The sequence below is a fragment of the Saccopteryx leptura genome, chromosome 2 (assembly GCF_036850995.1).
Source record: "Saccopteryx leptura isolate mSacLep1 chromosome 2, mSacLep1_pri_phased_curated, whole genome shotgun sequence".
In the NCBI taxonomy this organism is placed as follows: domain Eukaryota; kingdom Metazoa; phylum Chordata; class Mammalia; order Chiroptera; family Emballonuridae; genus Saccopteryx; species Saccopteryx leptura.
The window spans coordinates 265843912-265869987 of NC_089504.1; the positions used below are offsets into that span (position 1 = coordinate 265843912).

General features: G+C 50.6%; 2 protein-coding genes across 3 annotated transcripts; both read right to left on the bottom strand.

Annotated features, from left to right (window-relative positions):
- Positions 1-66: 66 nt before the first annotated feature.
- On the bottom strand, positions 67-23171 carry NCF2 (neutrophil cytosolic factor 2). 2 transcript variants are annotated; one of them, XM_066361704.1, is made up of 15 exons: positions 22793-23171; positions 20844-20926; positions 16519-16627; positions 14234-14368; positions 13282-13389; positions 12116-12175; positions 10703-10746; positions 9197-9338; positions 9034-9102; positions 7665-7743; positions 5555-5580; positions 4659-4810; positions 4420-4531; positions 3140-3317; positions 67-1591 (listed from the first exon to the last, which is right to left on the bottom strand). In XM_066361704.1, the coding sequence occupies exons 1-15, from the start codon at positions 22964-22966 to the stop codon at positions 1470-1472; spliced, it is 1593 nt and encodes a 530-aa protein (XP_066217801.1). In that variant the 5' UTR covers positions 22967-23171; the 3' UTR covers positions 67-1469. The 2 variants fall into 2 exon arrangements, with proteins under 2 accessions (XP_066217801.1, XP_066217802.1); XM_066361705.1 differs by having other exon boundaries at positions 67-1646.
- Positions 23172-24862: 1691 nt separating this feature from the next.
- LOC136393419 (histone H3.3A-like) lies at positions 24863-25681 on the bottom strand. Its single transcript, XM_066366044.1, has one exon. It carries the CDS (start codon positions 25573-25575, stop codon positions 25165-25167), a length of 411 nt encoding a protein of 136 aa, XP_066222141.1. The 5' UTR covers positions 25576-25681; the 3' UTR covers positions 24863-25164.
- Positions 25682-26076: the final 395 nt, after the last annotated feature.

Here is a 26076-nt window from a genome sequence, read left to right on the forward strand (position 1 = left end):
CAAGACTTGAAACTACTCAGAAGTCATCTAGAGCAGTGGTCCCCAACCTATTTTGGGCCACGGACCAGTTTAATGTCAGAAAATATTTTCATGGACCGGCCTTTAGGGTGGGACGGATAAATGTATCACGTGACCGAGACAAGCATCAAGAGTGAGTCTTAGATGGATGTAACAGAGGGAATCTGGTCATTTTTTAAAAATAAAACATCATTCAGATTTAAATATAAATAAAACAAAAATAGTGTAAGTTATTTATTCTTTCTCTGCGGACCGGTACCAAATGGCCCATGGACCGGTACTGGTCCGTGGGGGTTGGGGACCACTGATCGATCTAGAGGAAGACAAAGATGGTCAGAAATCGGATATGCTTCAGGATTATTTTTGCTTTTTGTAGCATTCCAAACCAGTATGCATTCATAGGGACAGGGATAGGTGGGAAGAAACTACCATACTCTTATTTACTAAATAAAGAATGGCTTATGCAAAGAATTAAGATATCCACCATTTTTATCCCTGTTGTGTCTGTTAGTAAGGCAGTTCAGAGATCATGTATCCTTTTGGCCTGTAAATTCACTAAGTCTGATTAGCAGCAACAGTAATGGTTGTTCTTAGCTTCAAGGATGCCTTTCTTTGAGTTGTGTCCAAGATGTCCAGTGGCAGCCAGCTGGGCCTTCTGCCTAGTGGTTGAGTCAGTCTACACCTAACTGTGTTGCACAAGCACACACTTGGAAAATTGTTAACAAAGCCCTGTAGACTACAGGAGGCCCTAAGATCTAGTATTTATGTAATGCTTTATCCAAGTTAACCCTAAAAAAATAGCCTGTTTGGTTAAATGGTAACGAAAATAAAACCATAGTATTCTATCCTGTTAGTATGGTCCATATTGTGAAATGTTAACTCCTCCTGTTGATCAATTGGCTGCCTGGACATGGCTGCTTCTCACCAGTTAAGGGTTAGTGGCAAGTAGTCCTCTGAAACCCTTAAAGGTTTCTCTGAGAAGGCGTGAGGGGTGTAATTCTAGTAATTCCATGGGAAGCCGCTGCAGTCGAGGTTCTGCTTCAGCAACAAGATGTAATCAAGGAAAAGCTAATTCTGTGTGTCACCCTCCTGGATAAACTGAACGGTTACTTGGGCCTTGGGAGGCGGTGCCAGTGGTGGCTCAGGGATAGAGTATATTTGCATATAGGCCTTGGGCCTGCGCTCTGGATTCTTGCTCTTTTATTTTTATCACATATAAAGAAGTGCACCAAAAATAACTGTACAACTCTGAAGTTTTCACAAAGTGAACACATCTGGGTGGACCCTTAGCAGGAAACGGCACCCTGGGAGACCCCTCATCCACATTCACATACTTCCAGCCGTTCCCCTCACTCTACCCCAAGGTATTCATAGTCCTAAATCCTTACATCATTGTCTAATAGCTTAAAGTGTAACAGGAAAATAGTTAGCATTTCCAAACGCTGATGTTCTCAGTACAGAGGACCACAGAAGCATTCGGTAGTTTTTCCCTTCAGCTCTAGGTTGTGGAAGATCCTAGACTCCTCTCGGAGTGCTGTCCAGGTCTGTACTTGCACGTTCTTCAACAAAAGCCCTGGGGAAGATGCCAAACTTCCCTTTGCATTCCCCCTCCAGCCATTCTTCGTTCACTGATAGAAAGGAGAGACAGATTTCTAAAATCAGTATAGGGAAATGACCTCATCTGGGCATCCACATAGGTGTGTTATTCCTCCGCCCCAGCTGTGCCAATAGAAGTCAGTGTGTGGAAGTGATTTGAGGGACTTAGCCATCCTATTGGTGTCTAAACTTAGACATAACGGAGCAGTAAAGTGCAGGAGAATGAATTAGACATTTCAAGAGGGGAAATAAGACGAAATAAATTGAGCAATGATATTTAGATACCATTTTCTTAACAGAAGGCTGTTAGCTTTGTTGGGAATCTGTTTTGACTATAGGAGAGGGACAGATGGTTAAGTATATTGTTAATCAATGTTCACTGGGGGGGGGTCACAAGAATTGAGAGTTGGAGCTGGTGTGGTGTTTTGAGTCTTTAATAAAGTGCAGATGTGTATTAGGGTATACACACAGGTTTAATAATAACTCAGTTGTAGGTAGTACCATTTTACTAAGGAAAAGGAGACCTACAAAGATTAATAGCTTGTTTGGGTTCATTCTGCCAGTAAATATCAGACAGTTTAGGTGTGACCTGCTCCAAAGCCCATCTGCCAGACCGCACACCAGTTCGGAAGTCCATCTTTGGATGTACTACATCTAGATTAGACATTAGGGCCCTGGTGCATGGATCCTGTCTGAGAAACTGCTGTCATTATGTGGAATATGGCTGGATATCAGAATGTTAAAGTTCCCCCAAAGTAGTTCTAGTTGTGAACCACTGTCTTGCTCTTTCCTATTAGTAACACAAGTCCCAGACTGGAATCACTGGTTTGTCCTGGATCCTGGGAGCATACTAGAAATGCAGAAGCTCAGGCCCTACCCCAAACCTGAGTCGGACCCATTTCAGTGAGACTGACCCCTGGGTAATTCACATGACAGTTTAAGGAGCCTTTGAATGAACCCATCTCGTAACTGTTGAACATAACCCCAGCACCGTCCAAAGGACTCTTAGGCACACTGTAGTTCAAGAAGCACTTAAGAACTCTCCACTGACTGTTTCAATTTCTAATGTGTTTGTAACAAAATTAGGAAAGTCACCAGAGACACAGGTAATTCTGAATAGTTGCTTCTAAGACAAAATTTACCTTCTTCTACCCTTCAAAAGTACATATATCCAAAGAACTGTGGTTTGCAGAAGATAGGTTTATGGCTTGGGACAAAGGCAAAATGGTCGCAGCCACCTTTGATTTTGTTAACTCGGGGAGTGAGAATCCATGGCTTCTGAAATGGAGCCACCTTTAAATGTGAGTGCAGTGAAATGTCTGAGTTGTCGTTTGTTGCTCCCTGGCCCCTTAGAGCAGCACATGGAAAGGCTGAGCCCAGTTTTGCTCCCTCCAGCTGATGCTAGGAGGGCGGCTGAAACCAGTGGCTGAAGTGTCATTTGCAGGTGAATGATGTTTCCTTGCCTCTGCCCTTGAACTTATTTCCGCTAACACATTAATTTCTATAGTCCAGGAGTAGCCCTTACCCGTGGATACAACCTGGATGACGTCCCCTTCCAGAAACCCGAGGTCTTCCGGCTGGGTGGCCTCGTAACTGAAGAGTGCTACCACGTGGCTCCCCTCCATAAGCTGAGGTTCCGAGGGCTGGTTGTTAGCACCAGCCTTTTCACTTTCCTCGGCTTCCTCTGGAAAGCCTTGGTCACCCTGAAATAAGAAAGGGCCTATTAGTTTTCCCGACGTCCTGGGCAGTGAACAGTGAAGGTTGTCGCTAACCCTTTGAGTAGTGAGTTTTTTCCATGCTTGCTGACCCCTGGGAGTGAGTTTTTTTTCCAAAATATGAAATTAGTTACAGTTTTATTAACTTAAAATCATGCTTATTTGATAAACCAATTTATGGAAACAGGAAGAACATACGTTTGCCTTTTTTAGATGTTGCCTTACACAGTTTTAAAATCTATTGTACTCTGGATGGTCAGGAGGCATGAGGACGTACATGAACGTTCGTACTACTCAAAGGGCTAAAGGATTCAGTGGTACAAAGGGGCATCGTAGCACCTGGGATATAAACTCATAAAGGCAGGTTTGGGATCAGCATCTAGCATAGACCTAACATGTCCCTTAATGGATACGAGATGGCTGGATAAAGGAAACGAGAGGTCTGAAGGACCACACATAGTCTTACAATCTTACAGAAAATGGAGACGAATCCTAAAAAGGTAGAAAAGGACTACTGTTCTTTTTCCAGATAGAGAAACATGTTAAATTGAAGTCAAACCTAAGTCTCGAACTCTGAGTCCAACACCCTTTCCCCAGCACCCACGACACTGGGGACCTTGTTAGAAATGCACATTTTAACAAGCCCTCTAGGTAATTCGGGTACTTGCTGAACTTGGAGGACTACCGTACAGCGCCATACTCCCTAAGGCCATGACCATTATGGTCATTTTTGTCCCATAGATGTTGAGGAAGGATGCAGTTTCCAGAGATGTGACCCGTGGGATTTAACAAATCAACATTAGAAACTGTGAGGTTAAATGCTATACTGAGTGTTAAAAGCTCTTGTTTCCTAGTGCTCTTTGCTCCAACCTTGAATGGACCTCCGCATTGAAAGGCCACGAGGTTGGCAATGGCCCCAGGGGGTCCAAAGGCCAAGTTTGTATCCCAGCTCACTGCTGGCCAGCAGTGTAACCTCTCTGAAATCAGTTTCCTCACCTGAAATCAAGGCTAGAGGAATGCAATGTGCTTGATAAAGATCGGGTTGTTGTTGAGGAAGTGTCCTTAGATGCCCTCGGGCTCACGCACTCACCACTGTGTTCTCACACCACAGAGTCAGGCAGTAGTTTTTCACTTGGCCCCAGGCGGCCTTCATGCTGTCTTCTGAAAGGGGCACCAGCTCCTTGCTGTCCTGAGGCCGATAGCTGAGTAGAGATGGTGCGTAAATACCAAGTCAGAGGACATAGGTGCAAGACCATCTTTCTATTCTGTCCTCTAGACCAGCACCGGGTCCCCCAGCTGTCCCCATACTGCCGCCTGCGTGGAGCTCACCTCAGTTTAGTGTGTTCTGGCTGGAGCTCCAGTTTCTTAGACACCATGTCCCGGACCTGGCTGTAGGGGAGTCCGGGCTGGGCCTCCATGACCACCGTGTACTTGTAGTGCACCTTGAGTGTGTAGGGCGTGGGAACTCTGAGCCTCACTTCCTGAGGGGAGAGGAGGCAGAGGGAACTCATGAGTGCCTGAGGCTTCCTCTTGGCGACAACCTGACCACCACAGCTTCGCTCCACACAGCACAGGGAGTACTGTGGAGCTGGGGAGAGGCCACTGAGGCACTGGCCTCACTAAGTAACGTGAAGGGTCTTCTAGGTCAACTCTTGCTTAGATAGGAATTCCTACTGAGTGAGATCTGGCCCTCCAGCTACAGCAGGGGTCCCCAAACTTTTTAGACGGGGCCAGTTCACTGTCCCTCAGACCATTGGAGGGCCAGACTATAAAAAAAACTATGAACAAATCCCTATGCACACTGCACATATCTTATTTTAAAGTAAAAAAAACAAAACGGGAACAAATACAATATTTAAAATAAAGAACAAGTAAATTTAAATCAACAAACTGACCAGTATTTCAATGGGAACTATGCTCCTCTCACTGACCACCAATGAAAGAGGTGCCCCTTCCGGAAGTGCAGCGGGGGGCCGGATAAATGGCCTCAGGGGGCCGCATGTGGCCCGCGGGCTGTAGTTTGGGGACCCCTGAGCTACAGGCTGGTAAGAAATGTGTGCATGGGAGTGGGAGGTCCCTGACCCATGCACTGAGTATGGTGGCCACTGGGTCTGCCCTTTCTTTGGGACTATTTATTTCTGTAATCCAGGGAGACATGCCCGTGGTGGACCACCCAAGCTCTCCCATTCTCTACCATTTGAAATAGTACAAAAGAAAAATGTTACCTGGGGTTCTTCTTTGTCTTTCTGATCTAAATGGAGAAAGTAAGGGATGAAAAAGGAAGGTGAAGGAACGCTCTTGACCAGCCCCTTTCATGCACAGAAGGAAACATCTTAGAACAGGGCACCCAACTTCATGTCCTTTCACCCCTGGAGTCATTATTAACCATAATGTGGGGAAAATCTCACTCTGGGGAAACAGCGAGCAAAGCCATGAACACACAGAGGAACCCAGTCTCTGCTTCTGGGGAGCAAATGGGTAATTATCAAAGGACTGCACATCCTAGCCATGGGGTTAGCAAGGATCCTGAAGGTCTGTCAAACCAGGGGGCCCCAAAGCAAAGAAAAACGGAACGGGAGATGAGCCAGGAAGGAATGTTAGAACCACTTGTTTTTACTTTATCCTTTATTTTGTGTATGTTTTTAATGTGTATAATATAGTAATATGGCAATATGTATCTAATTTATATATATAAGAGAAGTATACATAAAGATACTATGGGGGGAAAAAAAAGATACTATGGGGCTCTGGCCAGTTGGCTCAGCAGTAGAGCATCAGCCTGGCATGTGGAAGTCCCGGGTTCGATTCCCAGCTAGGGCACACAGAATGCCCATCTGCTTCTCCACCCTCCCTCCTTTCCTTTCTTTCTATATCTCTCTTCCCCTCCCACAGCCAAGGCTCCATTGGAGCAAAGTTGGCCCCGGCGCAGAGGATGGCTCCATGGCCTCCGCCTCAGGGGCTAGAATAGCTCCAGTTGCAATGGAGCAACACCCCAGATGGGCAGAGCATTGCCCCCTGGTGGGCATGCTGGGTGGATCTCAGTCGGGCGCATGTGGGAGTCTGTCTCTCTGCCTCCTTGCTTCTAACTTTGGAAAAATACAAAAAAAAAAAAAAAAGAAAGAAAGGATACTATGGAGGGTTCATGATGAAAAAAAAAGACCACTGATCTCAAACCAAGCTTGACCATTAAAATCACTTCAGAAGTGTATTCTAGAACTACAGATTTGAAATACCTAAAAATGGTATTTTGCCAGCCAACACATTGACTGTTTTCCAAAAATGCAGAATCAAATGCCACGGAATTTATGTTTTTAAAGTCATCCTAGGTGGTCCTTGATGGGCCCCTAGACAAAGAGAAAAACAAACAAAAAAGCTATCAAGGATGTTTGTTAGGTAATTGGGGAAATTTGAATATGCAGTATACATTCTATAGTATTACCTTACTGTTCAACGTCCTAGGTATAACAGTTGTGTTGAGGTTATGCAGAAGACTGTCCTTGCTCTTAGGGGGTACAGGCTGAAGTGTGGGGTGAAGTGTCATGAGTCTAACTCAACTGGCTTAACCATTCAGATAAAAAATTCTACAGAAGGGGCGGGGCAAGTAGTTGGTGCAAAATGTTAACAATTAGTGAATTTTAGATGAAAGGTATTCCCGTATTTTTTTGTACCATAATTTTAATTTTTTGTGTGTGCAGTTGGCAGTTTTCAAACTAAAACAGGTGTGAGGAACATCTCAGAGGATTCTGATGATCTGGTGGGGGTGATGAGCACTGATATGGAAGCTGGACAAACCATCTATTCGGGGCATCTCTACCAAACACTCTTTCAGAATCTGCTTAAACTGCGTTAGCGACAAAAAGCCGCCACTTCCCAAGGCAGCCCCCTCTGCACCAGGGGGAGTCACCCTTTCACATCTGCCCCTGGGTTCTTTGTCCCCTGGGCTCTGCAGAACGTTTCCTTTCCAGATGCTAGCATTCTGCAGACCTTTGAGAAGAGCCACTCCGTTGTACTCTGGCGTAAATGCAGTTACTTCCTCCCAAGTTGTGGTTTCAGTATTGATGGAGATAGTTTGCAGACTACTTGAGTTGGGACACTCACTGTCTCTGAGAAACCAACTACATTTACCCAAGCCCCAGCCGTGTATTGGAGCAGGTAGGGAGCAGGGGCGTATATCTCCTGTGCTGTGGGTGGGGCGGGCAGGAGGGATGGAGCTGGGGGCCTGTGTGGTTGGTCCTAAGCTGAGTGGCACACTGGGAGGAAAAGAAACGGGTTTCCTGGAAGCAGCCTGGAGAGCTCCGTTGCCCAGGCCTGGGATGTTGCTGCAGGGACACTAACCTGGTGACAGCTGGGGTCTCCCGGGAGCATTGGAACTGGGCGGGGCTGGAATATCAGACACTGGGGACAACGCTTCCTCCTGGAAGGGACAGGAAGAAATGGTGAGACCCTTCATCCTGACAAAGTTCTTAGGAATGGGGGTGGGCGGAGACCCTGCAGATCCCCAGGGCCAGATGCAAATGACTTCCTAAAAGTGGTGACACTCCGGAGAGAAGTGTGGGTTCAAAGGGGAGGCAGGGTGGCCTGGTGGAACCAACCACAGTACACGTAAGAATTCGAAACCCCTCTAATGGCCCCTGCTGTCTAGCCGCCCTTTTGGCCACAGTGGAACACCTCTGGGGGCCAGCAGGTCCTGGGCTTGGGCCTTAGCTCACCCTGCACTCCACATCTTGCTTCTTCAAAGGGAAACCTCTACCTCTCTTTGTATGGCATTTAAAGCTTTTCAAGTCACCTAGGCATCATGATTCCGACCAGGGAGGTCTAAGCTCACGGAGGACCACTGGTTCCACTGTCCTCTGCCATCCACAGGGCTGCTCAGAGCCAATAAGGACAGCTCACCAGGCCCAGCAGGAGAGCAGGCCCTTTAGGGACAATGGACACTGGCAGCGGCTTGCTTAGCAGTGACAGCAAGGCCTACTCAGTGCTCTTAAGCACATCTCTCTCTCTCCCTCCCTCCCTCTTTTTTTTAATTTTTCTGAAGTGAGGAGCAGGGAGGCAGAGAGATAGCCTTCTGCATGTGCCCGACTGGGATCCATGCGGCATGCCCACCAGGGGGCAATGCTCTGCCCATCTGGGGCATTGCTCCCCAACCAGAGCCATTCTAGCGCTGAGGCAGAGGCCATGGAGCCATCCTCAGCACCTGGGCCAACTTTGCTCCAGTGGAGCCTTGGCTGCGGGAGGGGAAGAGAGAGACAGAGAGGAAGGAGGGGGGGAGGGGTGGAGAAGCAGATGGGCGCTTCTCCTGTGTGCCCTGGCTGGGAATTGAACCCAGGACTCCTGCACACCAGGCCAACACTCTACCACTGAGCCAGCCAGCCAGGGCCTCCCTCCCTTTTTTAAAAATGGTATTTCACCAGCCAAGACATTGACTATTTTTCCAAGTGAAGAGGACATTTCTGGGAAGACCTAACGTTCGTACACTGTGGGCTCTGGGCCCCACGTCAGCTGTGGGCAGGAGGGGCCCAGGAGGCCCTGCCACTGCCCTCACTTAGCACACCCATGCTCTGTCCCCCACTCCACGTTCGGCCCAGGGCGGTGGTGCCCGCTCGAGGTGGGCTCAGGAACAGTGAGTCTTCAGCGCTCTTCCCCTCCTTGGAGAAATCTGCCAGTGGTTGGGGGCCGGGGGTGGTCAGGCCTTGGTGCCCATTACCTGGGGCTGCTGCTGAGGATGGATCCGCAGCTCGACTGGTTCGAGGTAGTTGCAGGGAACGAGCCCCTTCTGCAAAGAAGGCAGCGGAGACAGTGCTCAGAGAGCTCTGCTGTGTGCTGCTGGGATCCCAAGCCCCCCGACCACCCGCGGGCCCTCCGAATACCTGCCCATTGAACATGACCGTAGCCCAGTTATCATTGCCCTTCTTCAAGACAAAGACAATGTTCCCGGGCATGACCTGCAACTCCTCTGGTGTCTCAGGGACAAACCCAAACAGCACACGGTGAGCCTCACCTTCGAGAGCCCTGAGGGAGACACAGATCCCGTCCTCTGTCTGGCCTGGACCACATCCCCTCCCACCGTGGGACAAGCACAGTGGACTTGGAGCCAGGAGACGAGGTCCAGACACCCTCTAATTCCACATCTAACTGCCTCTGTGACCCTGAGCAGGGCGCCCGTCTCCCCGGGCTCCCGAGAGGACACGGCAGGGACCTGCACAGGAACGTGGCCCACAACCAAGTGCAGTGGAATATAGAAAACAATGCAGACAGGTGCCCTGGCGGTCCTGGCCCTCCCTTCCCTTCCGAGTGGAAGGCTTGGGGGCGTGCCTGGCCAGCTCCCCCACCGGGGCCAGGTGGACCAGGTGAGTGTGCCCGGGAATGGCACTGGCGGGAGGCAGGTGCGAGCCAGTGGGGCACGAGGGACCTGGAGCCAGCGTGGGGTCAGGCAGGAACACGGAAGGGGAAGTGCCGCACGAGAAGCTGTGACTGGAGGGATGTGGGCAGGTTCTGAGGCCGCCTGCGGCGAGTTACACAAGGTCATTTCCCCTTTACCACTTCCTTGAGACCTGCTTGGCTCTTTGAGGCACTGGGGCCTTTGGAATGTGTGACCGAGAGGCTGGCTTCCAGGTGGACCTGCTGATGTGTCTCACTCCTCGGCTCCCTCCGGGCTTGCTGGGTCCCTCTAGCTCCGCACTGTCATGTTCCCCTCAGCTCTGTTCTTGTTTCCCACCGTTGTGTCTATTCACACAGCAGACACCCACTCCTCCAGCGGGCAGAGTTCAGGAATGAGTGTAATCCGGGCCCCGCATTTTTATAGTTGCTTTGGTACTTTTTCACTCTACTTTAAGCCTTCCTTTTGGGGGTGGGGGTGGGGATGGGGGCAGGCAGGCTTCCTAACCCAAACGCAATCTTAAGAAAGCTATAAATTATGTCATTTTTTTGCTTTTCATCTTACAGAAAATGGCTTCTATTTCTTGAGTCCTTCCCTTACTTCTTCAGAAAATATACCGATAGGGAGTGAGAACCGGCCGCCCGGGAATGGGGAGGCGTCCTGGCTTCTGCTCTGTTCTCCTGACTCCAGAGAGGGCAGCCCCCCCCCCCCCCGTGTCCGCCCCGCTGGGAGGAGCGGGGTAGGGAGGGGTGAGGGGGGTGGGAGATGGCTGTGTCCCATGGGACACTACTGTTCAGCAACAGCCCCTCACTATGTGGTGGCTGTGCATGCTGACATGGGACACAGAGACGCCAACTAGCTGCTGCCGGGCCCCAGGGTCGGTCCCACCAGAGACAAAACCTTGATCCCAGCTTCTTTCCCTTCAGCCCCCTACTGCCCATCAGTCCAGGCTTGGACCTTGGCTGTGGTTCTGACTACTGATCAGAACCGAACTTACCTGAAGATCTCTGGGGTTTTGGGTCTCGGTGGAGGCTCCGCTGCCTGGTGAACATTCAAGAGAAAGAAAGATGGGCAGGACGATGAAGAAAGAAAGAGAGAACAGACTGTTAATGTAATTTGAACCTCCTTCCAGACCAGAACATCAAAGAGTGCCTTCCTGGCTCCATCAGACCCCGTCCAGGGAGAGGGCACGGTGGACCCTGCTCAGCACTGGAACTGGCCCCTCCCACCCGCTCCCTGGGCACGGGCTTCGTCGACCCCGCCGTTTGTCTTCAGCCAGACCTGGTTTCTGGGGAAGTTTAGCTGTCGCAGAGTAACATGCCGTCACAGGGATGCTTTTGACCTTGAGTTCTGTCCCTTTTTTAGGACAGTTTCCAAAAGTTCTGTTCTATAATTAATGGCTGCTGAATCACATGACCCTTGTGGGGATTTATACCCAACAAGATCCGCTGACCTGGCAAGATTCTCCTTATAATGCATGTTTGCTGTTCTACACTGAGTACCACAGAGCCCACTTGTCGGGCATCCTCTCTTGGGGTCCTCTGGCTGCTTCAAGGTTTTCCACAATTTAGTGTGAGAAAGAAATAGAAGAATCTGGAGTCTCTCTTCTCCTTCGCTCATCTCACACTCCAGAGCCCCAGTGTTGGTCATATTCTAGGCCAGCAGCCACCATGCTGACCCTGGCCAGCTGTCGGCGCTGCCCTTAGGTGTGACAGGTGTGTGCAGCCCAGAACATAGGTGCCAGGCTCAGAGCCCATCCCTGGGCTGCCCAACGCTCTTGCCCGTCACGATTCTCGAATTCTCCTCAGCCTGGCTTACCCCCTTCCCTTCACGAGGATGCTCTGCCTTCAGCCTTTGCCTCTCTAGGCTCCCTGCCATCCAGTCCATCTGGAACCATGTCTGTGAGCCCAGCCTGGGCGGAACAATGGTTCATCCGTGTGGCACCCTCCCTGTGTTCCCGAGGAAGTCCCCTGCACCCAGGCAGATGGGCACAGCCCAGAGAGCTCACGGCCTCGGGCCCCAGTACCCATGGGAGTCTCCTACCAGCCCCTATGTCCAAGAAGAGGAATTGTTCAAAATCCTTCAACAGTTTGCCTTTCAATTTTTCTGAGAATAGTCGGAGCTTCAGGAGAGTTGATCAGTAGCTCTCTTAGAACTTAGGGAAGTGAGGCTGGCATTTGGGGAGAAGCAGGAGGGTTGGTTTTTTGAGGACTTGAGGCTGCTTCGGCCTAAAACTGCTTTATTCCCTACCCCCCACCACCATGGAACCTGTGACCAGGAATGGTAGGCAGACCCCCTGAGCAACATGAAGGGGTCAGTGGAAGGAGCCCTTAAGATGAGGCAGCTCCGCAGAACTGTCCTCAGAGTCGCCTGGAGACCTGAGTCCACGGGGAAGGAAGGGCCGCCTCACCTGCGGCTGCAGAGGGGCAAATCCGGAGAAACTGTCTTGATCCACCACAGACGCCACCACCTGGAATCGAGGGGGGGGGGGTGAGGGCCCTGGTGGCATGTTGCCCCGCCTCCTGAGGTCTCTCCCCTCTGGGTTAGATGTTGCCGCAACTGAAGACACTAACGCCTGCCCCACCGCTGCTAACCCAGCAGCCTCCCCCTCCTTTTTCATCTTTTTAAAAATTTTTGTAGTGATGTGAAATTTATAGAATATATGAACCATTATAAGGTGAACAACGCAGTGGTATTTAGTACATTCACAAAGTTGTGCAACCACCACTTCTATCTTGTCCCAAAGCATTTTCACCAGCCCCCAAAGAGACGCCATGCCCATGAAGACGTCAGTCCACATCCCCTCTCCTTTAGCACCTGCAACCAACCAATCTGCTTTCTGTTTCTGTGTATTTACCTGTTCTAGATGTTTCATATAAGTGGAATTATGTAACATGTGGCTTTTGTATCTGGCTCCCTTCACATAGCATAATCTTTTCAAGGTTCATCCATGTAGTGATACTTTGTTCCTTTTAACGGCAGAGTCATATTCCATTGCAGGCTATATCACATTTCAGTTATCCATTCACCCATTGATGAACACTGGGTGTTTCCGCTAACCCAGTCTCTCTACTGGGCCAGAACCACCTACCCCATCACTAGGAAGCATCAGCCCTGCAAATGTGTCAGAGTCAAGAGTAGTTTTGGAAGGGATAGCTTTTGACTAACTTTGGTTCATTCCTGAAAGTGTTCAAGACCAGGATTCAGAAGGAGTTCAGTCTAAGCACAGGGCTGCAGGAATACAGGGAGCATTAAGCCAGGAGGATGCCATGCTGGGCCGTTTCCCTAACGTGTTCTCTCTACATTTAGTGTTCTTTTTCACTGGCTCAGTCCCCAAGACTCAGCATCCCGTGAGGGACCCTGTGGTCCTCGCTCAGGGTCAGGCTGGAAGGGAGGAGTGAGAGGAGTCTGGAGGAAATAAACTAGAAGCATCTTTCATCACACTGTAAACAGTCTCACTGACATCCCAGGGCAGAACCACAGGCAGGCGCAGCCCCTTTCCCGAGAGTCCCTCCCACCTTGCTCGGCACAGCCCACGTCTTAGGAGGCCCCAGGGAGGCCGAGACGTCCACCTACCGTGGCCTTGCCCAGGTAATCCTTCTTGACCAGCTGGGCCACTTGCCTCTCATTTGGTCGAAAGAGCCTGCCCACAGGGATCACCACTGGCTCGTACAGCTTCTGTTTCTACAACACAGAGCGCACAGTGTTTCCTTACCTGTGAAACGCAGGCAGCGAGGCTTGTCCTGCCCCCGTCACCGAGTGCCTGCAAGTGTCTGCTGAGATAACCTCACAAAAGCACTTTTTCTACCTGTGTAAGGTTGGAACTTGTTACTATTTTAGAGTAGGAAAAGTGGGTTTCAATATCACCTGTCACCGAGAGGCTGTGTGGACATCTGTTGGTATCATTTGCCTAGCGTCCTCTTTTCCCAGGGGAGCTGCCCCCTGTCACTCTGTGTGGTCTGGGGGGGGGGGCTGTCACTCACAGCACAGGAGGCACCACCACCACAAGGGTCGCTCAGCACAGAGCTCTTTTGGAACCGGTGTCAGCTGACACGGCCAGGCATATCCAGACTGACATGTGCCCCCTTGTTCCTGGTTTTTAAAAATCTAATTTATAACAGGCTTCATCCCAAATGTGCTCAGACAAGCTATGCATCATTTTCACCGTTTGTTCATATAATCAGTGCATTTTTTTGAGAGCCGTCATGTGCCTGGCACTGTACCAGGCACTGTACCAGGCTGCCAGGACTCTGCGGCGAGCACGCAGGCACAGCCTCTGACATCACCTGCTGCCACAGAGCCCCATTCAGGGGCAGCCCGAGGCAGGGCTCTGCCGTCCTGTACTCCAGGCCTTGGCAGTCAGCACTTCCAGTCTCAAGATCCTGCATGGAACCCCCCCCCCCATTAGTGTACCCAGGACTCAGAGAGAGGAAAAGCACCGCTCTATGGTTTCTCAGTGTGCATGCCCACAGGAACAACGAAAAGGCAGCGGCATCCTCACAGAACCCCGCATCAGCAGGACGCTCACCCACACGCATTCCATGGCTTTGTCGATTTTGGAATGTCTCGGCTCAGACTTCATGCTCATAGCCCGCACTAAGTGTTCTTCAGCCTTCTTCCAGTCCTCCTGCTTGGCGTGCATGAGCGCGATATTGTATAACACCTAGAGAAGCACAGGCCACACCGTGAAAACCAGAGGCTGCTCCCACTCCAGGCATCAGGGAGGAGCTGGCACCAGGCTCCCGGAATGTCGCCTGGTGGCGTTTCTTTCCCAGCTCTCCTGGGAATGTCTGAAACAAATCCACTCAACCTTGCTGCCTAGTGACATCCAGCACAAGGATGGTGTTAAGTGAACATCACATAATGTGTAAATCCAACATGAGTGTACACACACACACACACACACACATATTTTTGGACAATGAAGTAGGTCAGGAAGAAACAAGAATGACTGTGTTGCTTTAGTACCGAGAAGAGTGATAGACTCAAGACTGCCTGAAGAGCTGGGAATATCAATTACAGGTGTGTGGCCTCTCCAAACAGCCCCTGCCACGGAGCCCAAGGGAGAGGTGGGACAGGTACGGGTGGGCGGGAGAGGGCTCCAGACACAGCGTCCTGCAGAAGCACCTGCAGAACACTGCCCGGGACATGGCAATAAGACTCTGAGGCAGTCACACGGGGAAGAGCAGTCTATGGGCAAAAGCTGGAAAGAGACTGGGCACAAGCTTAGGGGAGTGCCTTACGGGGGGCAGGCGGGAGCAGCGCATTCACTGATGGCCATAATTTTCCAGGTCTCGAGTTGGGTGGTAGGTTCATGAGTGTCTGTTTAATCATTATGCTTCATAACTTATATATAGAATCAAATCTCTCGGATGCATCAGCAACATAAAAACAAAAAACATACTCCCTCCCCTGGCTATTTCTGAAGCTCAGAGCGTGGTTGCCTTCTGCATGCATACTTGGCTGGCCCGGTCTACCCTCAACCATCTGAGCAGGAAGAAAGGAGACCTCAGGGCCCTTTCAAACTTCCTATTCAGGTTTTGGCCACCTTCTTTTAAGACCTTCTCCACACCAGGTTTTTATGACTCCACGACTGGAAACGGTTGGGTCTCTTTTCATCTTTTCAAAAAGGATGGTGTGATTTCTCAGAGCCGGGGTTCTACCCTGGTGGTGGGCAGGAGTGGCATTATAGAAAAGGAAATGACAGGAGGTCCCACGCAGCAGAAGAGGCTTAGACCTTGAAAAGTCCAGCTTCCCTTGCAGAGAGACCTATCCAGCCAGTGTGCCCTGCCCCAGGGTCATTTCCCTGCCGGTCCCAGGGGGAACATTCCTCCCATGGAGTTCTGCTCTGATGTCACTGTTCCATGATCCTCTCTCTGGAGCCACTTGGTGCCCCACCCCTTAAATCTATATAAGTGGTTCTCAATCTGGGGTGACTGGTCATGCCTAGAGATATTTTAGGTCATCACAGTGAGGGTGGGGTGTGACTGGTATCTAGTGGGTAGAGACCAGGGATGCTGCTAAGTATCCTACAATACACAGGACAGCTCCCGACAACCAAGAATTATCTGGGCCCACATATCAAAAGTGCCACGGTTGAGAAGCCCTACTTTAGAAGCTGGCGCAATGCCAGCCAACTCCCACTGCTAAGCTTCATTTCCCTAGACCGGGGAAGTGTAGTCAACTGCTCGCCTGCCACAGGCCTGGATGGGGATATGTGTCTTCAGGGGCCTGGGCAGCTGTGGACGCTATTTTTAGGCCTGGGCGACCCTGGAAACACTCGGCTTCTCCTGCCTGAGAAACTAAAGCAAGGGGACTTTTTTTAGTGAGTCTTCTAAATAAAGGTCTATAATATATTCAGGGATTTTAGTTTTCAAAACTACTGGGGTATTTGAGGTTTCAGAGGGGTGTGGGGAGGGCGGGTTGGAGAAAGTATGCCAACTTGGAAAATCAAAGCCGGACATGTTTCTCCTTTTGGTTATACTGAAAAGAAATGATCTTGTGGGGACCTTTCTGAAATTTGTGCTTTGAGCTTTGCTTTGATCGAGAGGGAAGGGATTTGTGCCAAATTATCCCCATTCTCTCTTTGGGTATCCGCCAAATCCATGAGGCCAGAACCATTCGTAGCAGAGAACGTGGCCTGTAACTAGGGAACTGAGCAAGGTATGGCAGATCCTGCCTGGGGAGCGAACATGGACTTGGATTTGTCAGGATAACGGTGGGCAGGTAGCTTGCTAACCTAAGTGAGGCACATTAGTGTGAATACTTTCCCAGGCCAGCCCACTCTGGTCCAGGCGGGCCCTTTCTCCTCACCTCGCAGGCGAACAGCTTAAACTGGAGCCCCAGGATCTTGTAGTCTATCAGCTGGTTCCCTCGGAGCTGAGTCAAAGCCTCTTTCAGGTCTTTAATGGCAGAATCGTATCTGCAGGATGGAAGGAGAAAATAATGCAGTCCAGGGCCCCGAGGGAGGACTGGGGAATAAACGTGTGTCTGCATCCCTTTCTCCATCGTCTCCCTGGGACATGAGCCTTTCTAATCCTCTAGGCCAGGGGTCACCAAACTACGGCCCGCAGGCCGCATGTGGCCCCCTGAGGCCATTTATCCGGCCCCACCGCACTTCCAGAAGAGGCACCTCTTTCATTGGTGGTCAGTGAGAGGAGCATAGTTCCCATTGAAATACTGGTCAGTTTGTTGATTTAAATTTACTTGTTCTTTATTTTAAATATTGTATTTGTTCCCGTTTTGTTTTTTTTACTTTAAAATAAGATATGTGCAGTGTGCATAGGGATTTGTTCATAGTTTTTTTATAGTCTGGCCCTCCAACGGTCTGAGGGACAGTGAACTGGCCCCCTGTGTAAAAAGTTTGGGGACCCCTGCTCTAGGCCTTTGCCAGCCCTGAGCTCTAGTTTTCATTTATGTTTTTAAAATTTTTATTGAACTCATTAGGGTGACATTGGTTAGCCCTAGTTTGCTACAGAACTCAGTGTGCCGGATGCCCTCTGGTGTCGGGCACCCCAGCTTGCCCCCCCTCCCCCCGTTTCAGGCAGCCAGGGGTATTTCCTTCTCTGTTGACTGGATGCAGTGCCCACCTCTCTGACAGCAGGCTTGGCACTCATTCTCTCCTGAGAGCACCGGGCAGAGCCAGCACCTGCTGGGCCCCGGGTCCCTGAGAGGTGATTCAGAGGACGGCCTGTCCTCACTCCCGTCCCAAGGCCAGGCCAGCCTGACGGAGGGGCACCACTCAGAGAGACCCCCTCACAGCCGCTGGCATCCCCTCCTCTCCAGAGCCTTCTCCTTGGCTTCTTTTGAATCTAATTTAGCTCTTGGTTTTGTGGCTTGCTTTCCTCTCCCCTCCCTACTCCCCCTCCACACGCTCTGGAAAAGAGAAACCACCGCTGAGCCCAGAGCATTTCCAACACCGCCCCTGGCACTGCCCTGTGCTCACTGGCTCAAGGTGTATCAGGGCTGCTGTCATGGACGCATGGAGGGAATAGGGCTGGTCACATCAGCAGTGCCCACGTCTCCGTGGCTCGCCCATGACCTCTCTGCCCTGGTGAGACGGAGCATTTCTGGGTTGTGGGGTGCAGGGTGGGGGGGTAGGGAGCAGCAAAAAGCAAGCTACCCTCAACCCCAGCCTCCTGACCTAGAAGGAACAAATTTGATATGGGTTGTGGCTCCCCCCCAGGCAAATGAACCACAAGTCCCCAGGCCACTGTCTGACCCAGAAGTGCCATGTGTGGCTTCTCTTAGAGGAGCCTGAGAAATTTGGATTCAGGCTGGTGGGGATCTGTAGGGGGTGTCATGGTGTCGCAAAGCTGCCCCAGGAGAGCAGCCAGGAGACTGGGACCAGATCCATCAGCTCTGCCACTGACAGGGAGACCCTGGCAAGTTACTTCCCTGGCCTCGGGTTCCGAGCCATCACATAAGAAGTGTACTGAGTCCCAGGAGTGTATTATATTCAAGGAGCATATAATATGAGAAGCTTGCTCATCGGGGGTCCCGGATCTCATTTCTGGAGTCAAAACCACAGGGACTTCGCTCCTGGCTGTGCCACTTACTACCCGGTGACAAAGGGTAAATTGTTTAATCTCTCTAAGTCTGTTTCCTCTTCTCTTCGCAATTAAAGAATAACAGTAGTGTACGCCTCCCAGTGTTGTTGTGAGAAGTAAACGGGGCGAGGCATTCAGGTGCTTAGGATGGTGCCTGGCACAATTAGTAATTTATATTATTGTTTTTCAGCTTGACAACTCTGGCAATTAAACCTGTCTTTAAAAGCATCATCCTTACTGCCTGCGCCTGGCCTCTGCATAGCCCCCACTCGCTGCCTGGAGCTGCGCCCCAGGGACATCCCCTTGACATGCAACACGGGGTCTGAATGAGTTCAGTGTGAAATTGCAAAATAGTGTGCTGCGTCATGTGCCAGGTGGGGCGAGCCTGCGGCCCCTGCCCCTCCAGCCTCCTTTAGTTCTCTTTGGTGCCACTTGAAAAGCACAGTTTCCGGGGGAGGCCCACAGTGCCCAGGTGCTGGCACTCCCTGTAGGGCTCTGAATGACACCCCGCAGGCACCATGGCTGCACCGGACCCCAGGGGTTCACCAGCACAGCAGCCAGCTTGCAGGGCTTTGTGCAAGCTCAGCCTGAGAGGGCTTAGCCGCCTCACTTCTGTAAGGCTCCTTGGAAAGGTTTGCTTAGTAACTCACTGCTGTGTTCCTGTTCTACCTGGATCCCCACGCAGTCTGGAATAATGGAGAGTTTTAGCAGCTGGAAAAGTCAGAATGTCAAACACTTCTGTGACAGGGGCTAGAGGACACAGCTGATGCGTTGCATCCTCGGGCTAGCAGCGTGTAACAGGTGTGACCGCTGCTGCGGAGCCCCCAGGTTCCTAAGGCCCAGGAGCTGAGTGCCCAGAGCTTCTTCCCCTGACACACGACAGGCTGCGGGCAGAGAACTGGGACAGCCCGCCACCTGCCACCCCTAAGACACCACCTGCCTTCTCAGACATGCGCCCTGACATTGTTCTGTGGAACTCTATAACGACTAGAGCAACCCCGACATAGGAGAGCTGGGAAAACAGAGAGGAAAACACACCCTTAACATTATCACCGCAAAACAAGCCCCATTGCGATCTGAGAGAGTTCCTAACCCGCTCACTAGGCAGCCATTTTCCCAGTTCCCCATGGCGCTTACTTTAAAGTGCTCTTCCAGCACTTGCCCGTTCTGCCCCGCATTCTAGTTACTGGTGCCCATGACCCGTTTCCCCCTTTCAATAAGTTTCTGTGAGCAGAGGCTGGATTTTTCTCACTTTAGTCTAATTAATCCAATAAGCATTTATTAACTACTCTGAGTACATAAGCAAAGATTTCTTTTCTCAAGAAACCCAGAGAGTAGTCGAGGACACAAATCAGTAGTTGCCACGGAGAAGCAGATACTACAAGAAGAGGCACACAGAGCGTGGTCCCCGCCCTAGGGGTTGAGTGGCTGGGCAAACCCGTGGAGGATGAGTTAGCATAGGAATGGGTGAGGGGACTTGCCCTTTATCCTATAGCAGGGGTCCCCAAACTAGGGCCCGTGGGCCGCATGTGGCCCCCTGAGGCCGTTTATCCAGCCCCCCCGCGGCACTTTCGGAAGGAGCACCTCTTTCATTGGTGGTCAGTGAGAGGAGCACTGTATGTGGTGGCCCTCCAACGATCTGAGGGACAGTGAACTGGCTCCCTGTGTAAAAAGTTTGGGGACCCCTGTATAGGAATGGGATCCGCTGGAGGTTCTTAAGCAGATGGCATTAATTTTTGAGATAGGTCTGGAAGAAGGCTGGAGAAGACCAGACCAGTGGCTGGGAAATTAGTTTGGAAGTGACTACGACAGTCCTGGTGAAAAATGAGTGTCTAACCAGGGCAGTGCTGGGGGTGAGGGGCGGGATGGAGAAGCGTGGGTGAATTTAAGAGGTATTTAAGAGGTCAACTTGAGCAGGCGTAGGAAAAGAGACACCCTGGGTTGACCCCAGGTAGAGATTTGAGTAGCCAGCTGGCTACAGATGGAGGCCAATGTTATGGAAGAGGATGGGCTTTCTAAGGATTTTCAGGGGACACTACTTGTTTATCTGTTTCAATGTTTTTGTATGTGTGTGAATAGTTTGTATTTTCACTTTGGCAGCCGAATAATATTTCGCTGAATGGATTAAACAAGGGTTAGGCTTTTGAAAACAAGAACAAAGCAAGGTTTTGATGGGGCTTCAGGATAATCCTGATTGTGTGACAGTTTCATACGTCCCAGTAGTAGACCACCATGGCTGTTCCCCAGATGGACAACAATTTATACCCAGCACCATCTGACCATGGTCCCCCAGGGATGCTCGCAGGAGGGTGCCACACCAGCTAAACACCAGGCCGGTGGCAGTCACGTAGGCTCACTCTGAGCTCTGACACAGCCGATGTGTACCGAATGGGGAGGCAGGTCTGCCTTTCCTCCCTGGGGAAGGCTTCTGCCTCGTGCTGATTTTTTGCATAACTGCCCAGGGAAGGGCCAGTCAGGCTGCCCGCCAGAGGCCAGGGAGACACTTCTCACACACCCGGACTAGCAGCACTGAGACCCCCTCCCGGTGCTCTGCGCACTTCCCCAGCTTGTGCAACACCAACCACTCACTTCTCCATCCGGTAGTAGAGCATCCCGCGCTGGAAGTAGGCCACGGCCAAGTGCTTGTCCCGGTTAATGCTCCTGGAGAAGGCCTGCGGAGACAGGGAGGCGGTGTCTGTGGCGAGGAGCCAGCAGCGCGGAGGTGTGACATGAGCCAGATGGTGAGGCAAGAAGGGTCGTGCAACTGGTTAGTGTCTCTATGGCAGGGGTCTCAAACTCGCGGCCTGCGGGTCACATGCGGCCCACCCACCAATTTTGTGCGGCCCGCAGACTGACCCGCAGATTAATCCACGAAGTTTGATTAGTCTGCAGGCCACACAAAATTGGTGGGCGGGCCGCACGGCCTCGAGTTTGAGACCCCTGCTCTATGGTAACAGCAGGCTCAGGGGTCAGGCCACCCTGTGTTGTCACTTCCTGGTGGCATGGCATGAGGCCAATTACCTAATCTCTTTGAACCTTATTATTCTCCTTGGTAACATGGGGACATTAATATCCGCCTTTCAAGACTACTGAGAGGATCAGAATAATCAAAGCAATTAAATCTGAAAATAATCGAAATGTCAGATGCAGCATTATATTTGTTTGTTTTATAGATTTATTATATAAGTATTACACAATTAAAATAATAACAAATAAGAACGCATAGACAGTGCCAGGAGTGAGGGCTTAAGCAGGAAATCAGAACAGCGAGAGAAGGAGAAGGACAGAAGGACGCAGGGACAAATCTGAGTGGTGAGCGGAAGGTGTGGGGACTGAGCCCGGAGGTGAGCCTGGCCCGCACAGCTGTGCCTGGAGCCCCTGCCCGCACAGCTGCCCCAGGTCAGCTCCCCCCACCCCCCAGCAGTGTCCACTTAGCCTTCAGCAGCCCTGGAATCTGCCAGGCTGTTTGCTCAGGCCCTCCCATGCTCCCGCCTGCCTTCTGCACCCCAGATGGACTCGTCAGCCTACATGGGTCCTCCAAGCAGCTTTGCTGACGTTTGGTCCCAGTGAAAATGGCTATGGGAGGAACTGGCTCTTTAAGGGGGCTGGGGAGTCAGTCATCTGTCCACTGGGCCTTGCAAAGACTGGCTAGAAGGTAAAAATAAGAGCTAACACTTAACACCCTGGGGCGAAGGGATACAGCACTTTAGTAGGTGGTGCCTCACTTGATCCTCAGATGTTCAATCAACCCCTCAAGAAACTGAAAGCAGGAAGTCTACATGAAATGCTGAGGACCCACTGTCCAGAGAGAGGCGGAGCTGGGATTTGAGTCTAGATAGATCCTCTGCTCCCCAAACTCCACACCCTTTCCATCTTCCCATGACCGATCCTAAAGTGATGCTTGAATACTAAGTCCCACACTCGGGAACATGGGAGAGAGAAAATAGTTGGAAAAGATACTAAGACATCTCACACCATGTCCCCAGCTGACATCATTGATCAATCATGGTATGATTTCCTTCCACCAGCCTCAGAATCCTGAAAAGAGTGCCCCACGTGATTGTCACATAGATCAAACCTATTTTACATCCTCTTGACCTCTTGGGCAGACACAGGTTCCCTACACACATGAAAGCCCGAAAGAGGCGCATTCTCATCAGGTGAGAAGCAGTGAGATGTGGATCCTGTGTGTGGCCAGCAGGAGTTCACGACCAGAAGAGAGTTAGTTCATAAAGGGCTCAGAGAAGGGTTCCAGCTTGATGTCTGTTAACAGGTGGAGCAGAAAGGGGAACAGAGCAGAACACACAGTGGTTCCCAGCCCAGCTGGCAGCCCATTAGAACCATCTGGGGACCTGTTAAAAATGAAGGCTGCCCAAGCCCTCGCAGGCCAATTAAATCAGGATCTCTGCAGGCGGGACTGGGGCAGCTTTTGTTCTTATAGAGCTCCCCAGGGGTTTCTCCAGCGCAGCCCCTGGGTGAGAACAGCTCATTACAAAGGCTGGGAGGAGGCCCCGAGGAGAGGCACTGCGCTCACTCACCTTCTCAGCTGCCGCCAGGTTGTCCAGGATTGTGTGCATGCAACCCATGTTGAAACAAATCCTAGAGTGGGGGTCCTGGACTGCAGAGAAGGCGTCCAGGGCTCCCTTCCAGTCCTTCTTGTCGGCTGCCAGCACCCCTTCATTCCAGAGGCGGATGGCCTCAGCCAGGGACATGGTCAGGTGGAAACCCGGGGGCTGAGGGCGCTGGCTGGAGGCAGGGAGAGCGTGAGAAGGCTGCTCCCCAGCAGGGCGGCCCCAGGCCTTCACTTTCCCGGGCTGGTGCTCAGAATGCGGTCCAGCCTCCCTTAAGACAGCTGCACAGTGTTGCAAAGGCGTCAGGAAATGTCCCCACCTTTCGGAAACTGACACATAATCCTGCCATGAGAGAAAAGGAAAGAGAGAGAGGAGGGTACATGGGGGCGGAGTGCGGGACAGAGAGGAAGTACATCAGATACTGCTGCGATGGGTCAGTTCCCCAAAATGCTTCTGCTCTGTCACCCAGCTCGTCCAGCTGTCTTCCACCCCGGCCCGCCGCAGCTCCAGGAGAGGGCTCTGCCCCTGGGCTCAGCCTGGGCAGCCCCGTGCCCCTCCCTGGGGCCTGAGCTCCGCACCCTGTTCAACGAGGGTGTTGGGAGAGGACACTTCTTTCCAGTCTTACGTGAATTCCTTGCTCACTTTCTCATAACATCCTACACTGTCTTGATATACATATTTGTTTTTTTTTTTATCTTGAGCTGAAGTTAGCGATTAGCACGTTTCTGAGACAGGATGGTCTGAGTGTCCATCTGGGTCTGAGATATAACTGTTATGAACACTGAAGAAGTGTAGACAGGACCAATCTCCTGAGAAGGCCGAAATTAGGAGCCTCCTATGACAGTGAATGAAGACTTCTCCCGTCCGTGTGTGAACAACGGAAGAGACAAGGGGGTCTCACTGATGACAGAGGCGTTGACTGGTCTCCAAAAAACAGACTTAAGATTCCTTTCCTTCTGACCTAGAAAAGTAAGTCAGTACAACCTCCCTGAGAAACAACTGTGAGGAGAGGGTATAACCAAGCTGACTTACTAAAATCCTGACTTCCTGTTGAATTAGAGAAAGGGTGTCTTTGTGAGGGTCCAATACTTAGATGACAAGGCTTGTTCTGTAGCAACTGAAGGAACCCACCAATCATCATCAAACTTCTCTAGGGGTTAAAATGTACTTTAAAATGTAGTTTCTGTAGGACTTATGGGATCGAAGGTGTGAGAACTGAGAGGACATGGGCCCAGAGTCTGTTTCATTGTGTCTCTGACATCCAGACCCTCATTGGAAGGACCTGTCTGATCAGGTCAGGCCCACCCAGGATGATCTCTCTTTTGGTTAATTTAAAGTCAACTGGTTTTATTACTTCTGCAAAATTCCTTCACCTTTGCCCTGTTCTGTGGGTCAGAAGCAAGTCACAGGTCCTGCCCACGCAAGGGGAGAGGATGACACAAGGGCGAGGGTCATTGGAGGTCGTGTTGGAATCCTGCCAGGCTCAGCTCTAGAGTCCCTGTCTTCTTCCCTGGCTTCCTGGACACATTCGTCACGCCTGCCCTGTGCCATCAGAGCAGGCGCTCTCGACCTCTCTAGTGTGCGTTCAAACACACATGATTGTAATTACTTGCTTAAGTGATTGTCCCTCTCACCTAGACTGTCAGGTCCAGAAAAATAGGACCTCTGTTTGATTTTTCGACTCTGTCTTTTGCGCCTAATACATGGCAGAGTCTCAAAACGTGTTAATATCAATGCTGTAGAACAGGGGTCCCCAAACTACGGCCCTACCCTGAGGCCATTTATCCAGCCCCGGCAGCACTTCCAGAAGAAGCACCTCTTTCATTGGTGGTCAGTGAGAGGAGTACATTGACCATCTCAGCCAAAAGCAGGCCCATAGTTCCCATTGAAATACTGGTCAGTTTGTTGATTTAAATGTACTTGTTCTTTATTTTAAATACTGTATTTGTTCCCGTTTTGTTTTTTTACTTTAAAATAAGGCATGTGCATTGTGCATAGGGATTTGTTCATAGTTTTGTTTTTTTTTTTTTTTTCAAGAAAAATTTAACAGGTTTATTTATATTGTTATAAAGTTGAACTGCTGAAACTTGTTCACTGAAACATTTTGACTTGCATTAATACTTTATGTCCCCACATTTATATTAAAAAAATTCACACATAAATGAAAATGGAAAAACCGCCAATACCTGATTTCTGTCCCCTATTTTCAACTTGCAATCATATACTTAGGTACCTTTTGACCCCATGGAAAAAAAAAATCTAATGTTCAGAACTACCAATAACAAGAAGAAGAGAAATTTTTTTTTAAAGAATGAAATGTTTCCCATCATAGTGGATTCTTAAGCACGTTCTCCACGTATGCGGCGTGCTAGCTGGATGTCTTTTGGCATAATTGTTACACGTTTGGCATGGATAGCACACAGGTTGGTGTCTTCAAAAAGGCCAACCAGATAGGCCTCACTTGCCTCCTGCAAAGCACCAATGGCTGCACTCTGGAAGCGCAGATCTGTTTTGAAGTCCTGAGCAATTTCTCGCACCAGGCGCTGGAAGGGAAGTTTGCGAATCAGAAGTTCAGTGGATTTCTGATAATGTCTAATTTCACGAAGTGCCACAGTACCAGGCCTGTAACGATGAGGTTTCTTCACCCCTCCAGTAGAGGGCGCACTCTTGCGAGCGGCTTTGGTGGCCAGTTGCTTCCTCGGTGCTTTACCACCGGTCGATTTGCGGGCAGTCTGCTTGGTACGAGCCATGGTATAGAGACCTCTTTACTTACCCCCCTTCTCCTTCGGCTGGAGCTCCACGAGCTAGAGGCGGCGCTGGCGTTAGAGAGCGACGGCGGCGTGCCGGCAGCTGCGAACACCCATAGTTTTTTTTTATAGTCCGGCCCTCCAACGGTCTGAGGGACAGTGAACTGGCCCTCTGTGTAAAAAGTTTGGGGACCCCTGCTGTAGAAGATGCTGTTAAAGGCACAGTAACAGTTCAGTCTGATTGGGTACAGGTATCCACCCTATCATCGAAATGAGGTCATGTATATATAATGCCTATTCTTTTCTTTTTTTTTTTGTAATGCCTCTTCTTTTTTTTTTTTTTTTTTTCCCTGTATTTTTCTGAAGCTGGAAATGGGGAGAGACAGTCAGACAGACTCCCGCATGCGCCCAACCGGGATCCACCCGGCACGCCCACCAGGGGCGACACTCCGCCCACCAGGGGGCGATGCTCCGCCCCTCTGGGTCGTTGCTCTGCCGCGACCA

What these genes read in the sequence shown, in the direction of transcription:
- NCF2 (XM_066361704.1), bottom strand. Translation starts at nt 22,966, where the DNA reads ATGTCCCTGGCTGAGGCCATCCGCCTCTGGAATGAAGGGGTGCTGGCA. An exon ending in ACCTGGCGGCAGCTGAGAAG is followed by an intron (nt 20,927 to 22,792) that starts GTGAGTGAGCGC and finishes CTGTCTCCGCAG; the next exon opens with GCCTTCTCCAGGAGCATTAA. An exon ending in ATTACCTGGGCAAGGCCACG is followed by an intron (nt 12,176 to 13,281) that starts GTAGGTGGACGT and finishes CCTCGATTCCAG; the next exon opens with GTGGTGGCGTCTGTGGTGGA.
- LOC136393419 (XM_066366044.1), bottom strand. Translation starts at nt 25,575, where the DNA reads ATGGCTCGTACCAAGCAGACTGCCCGCAAATCGACCGGTGGTAAAGCA.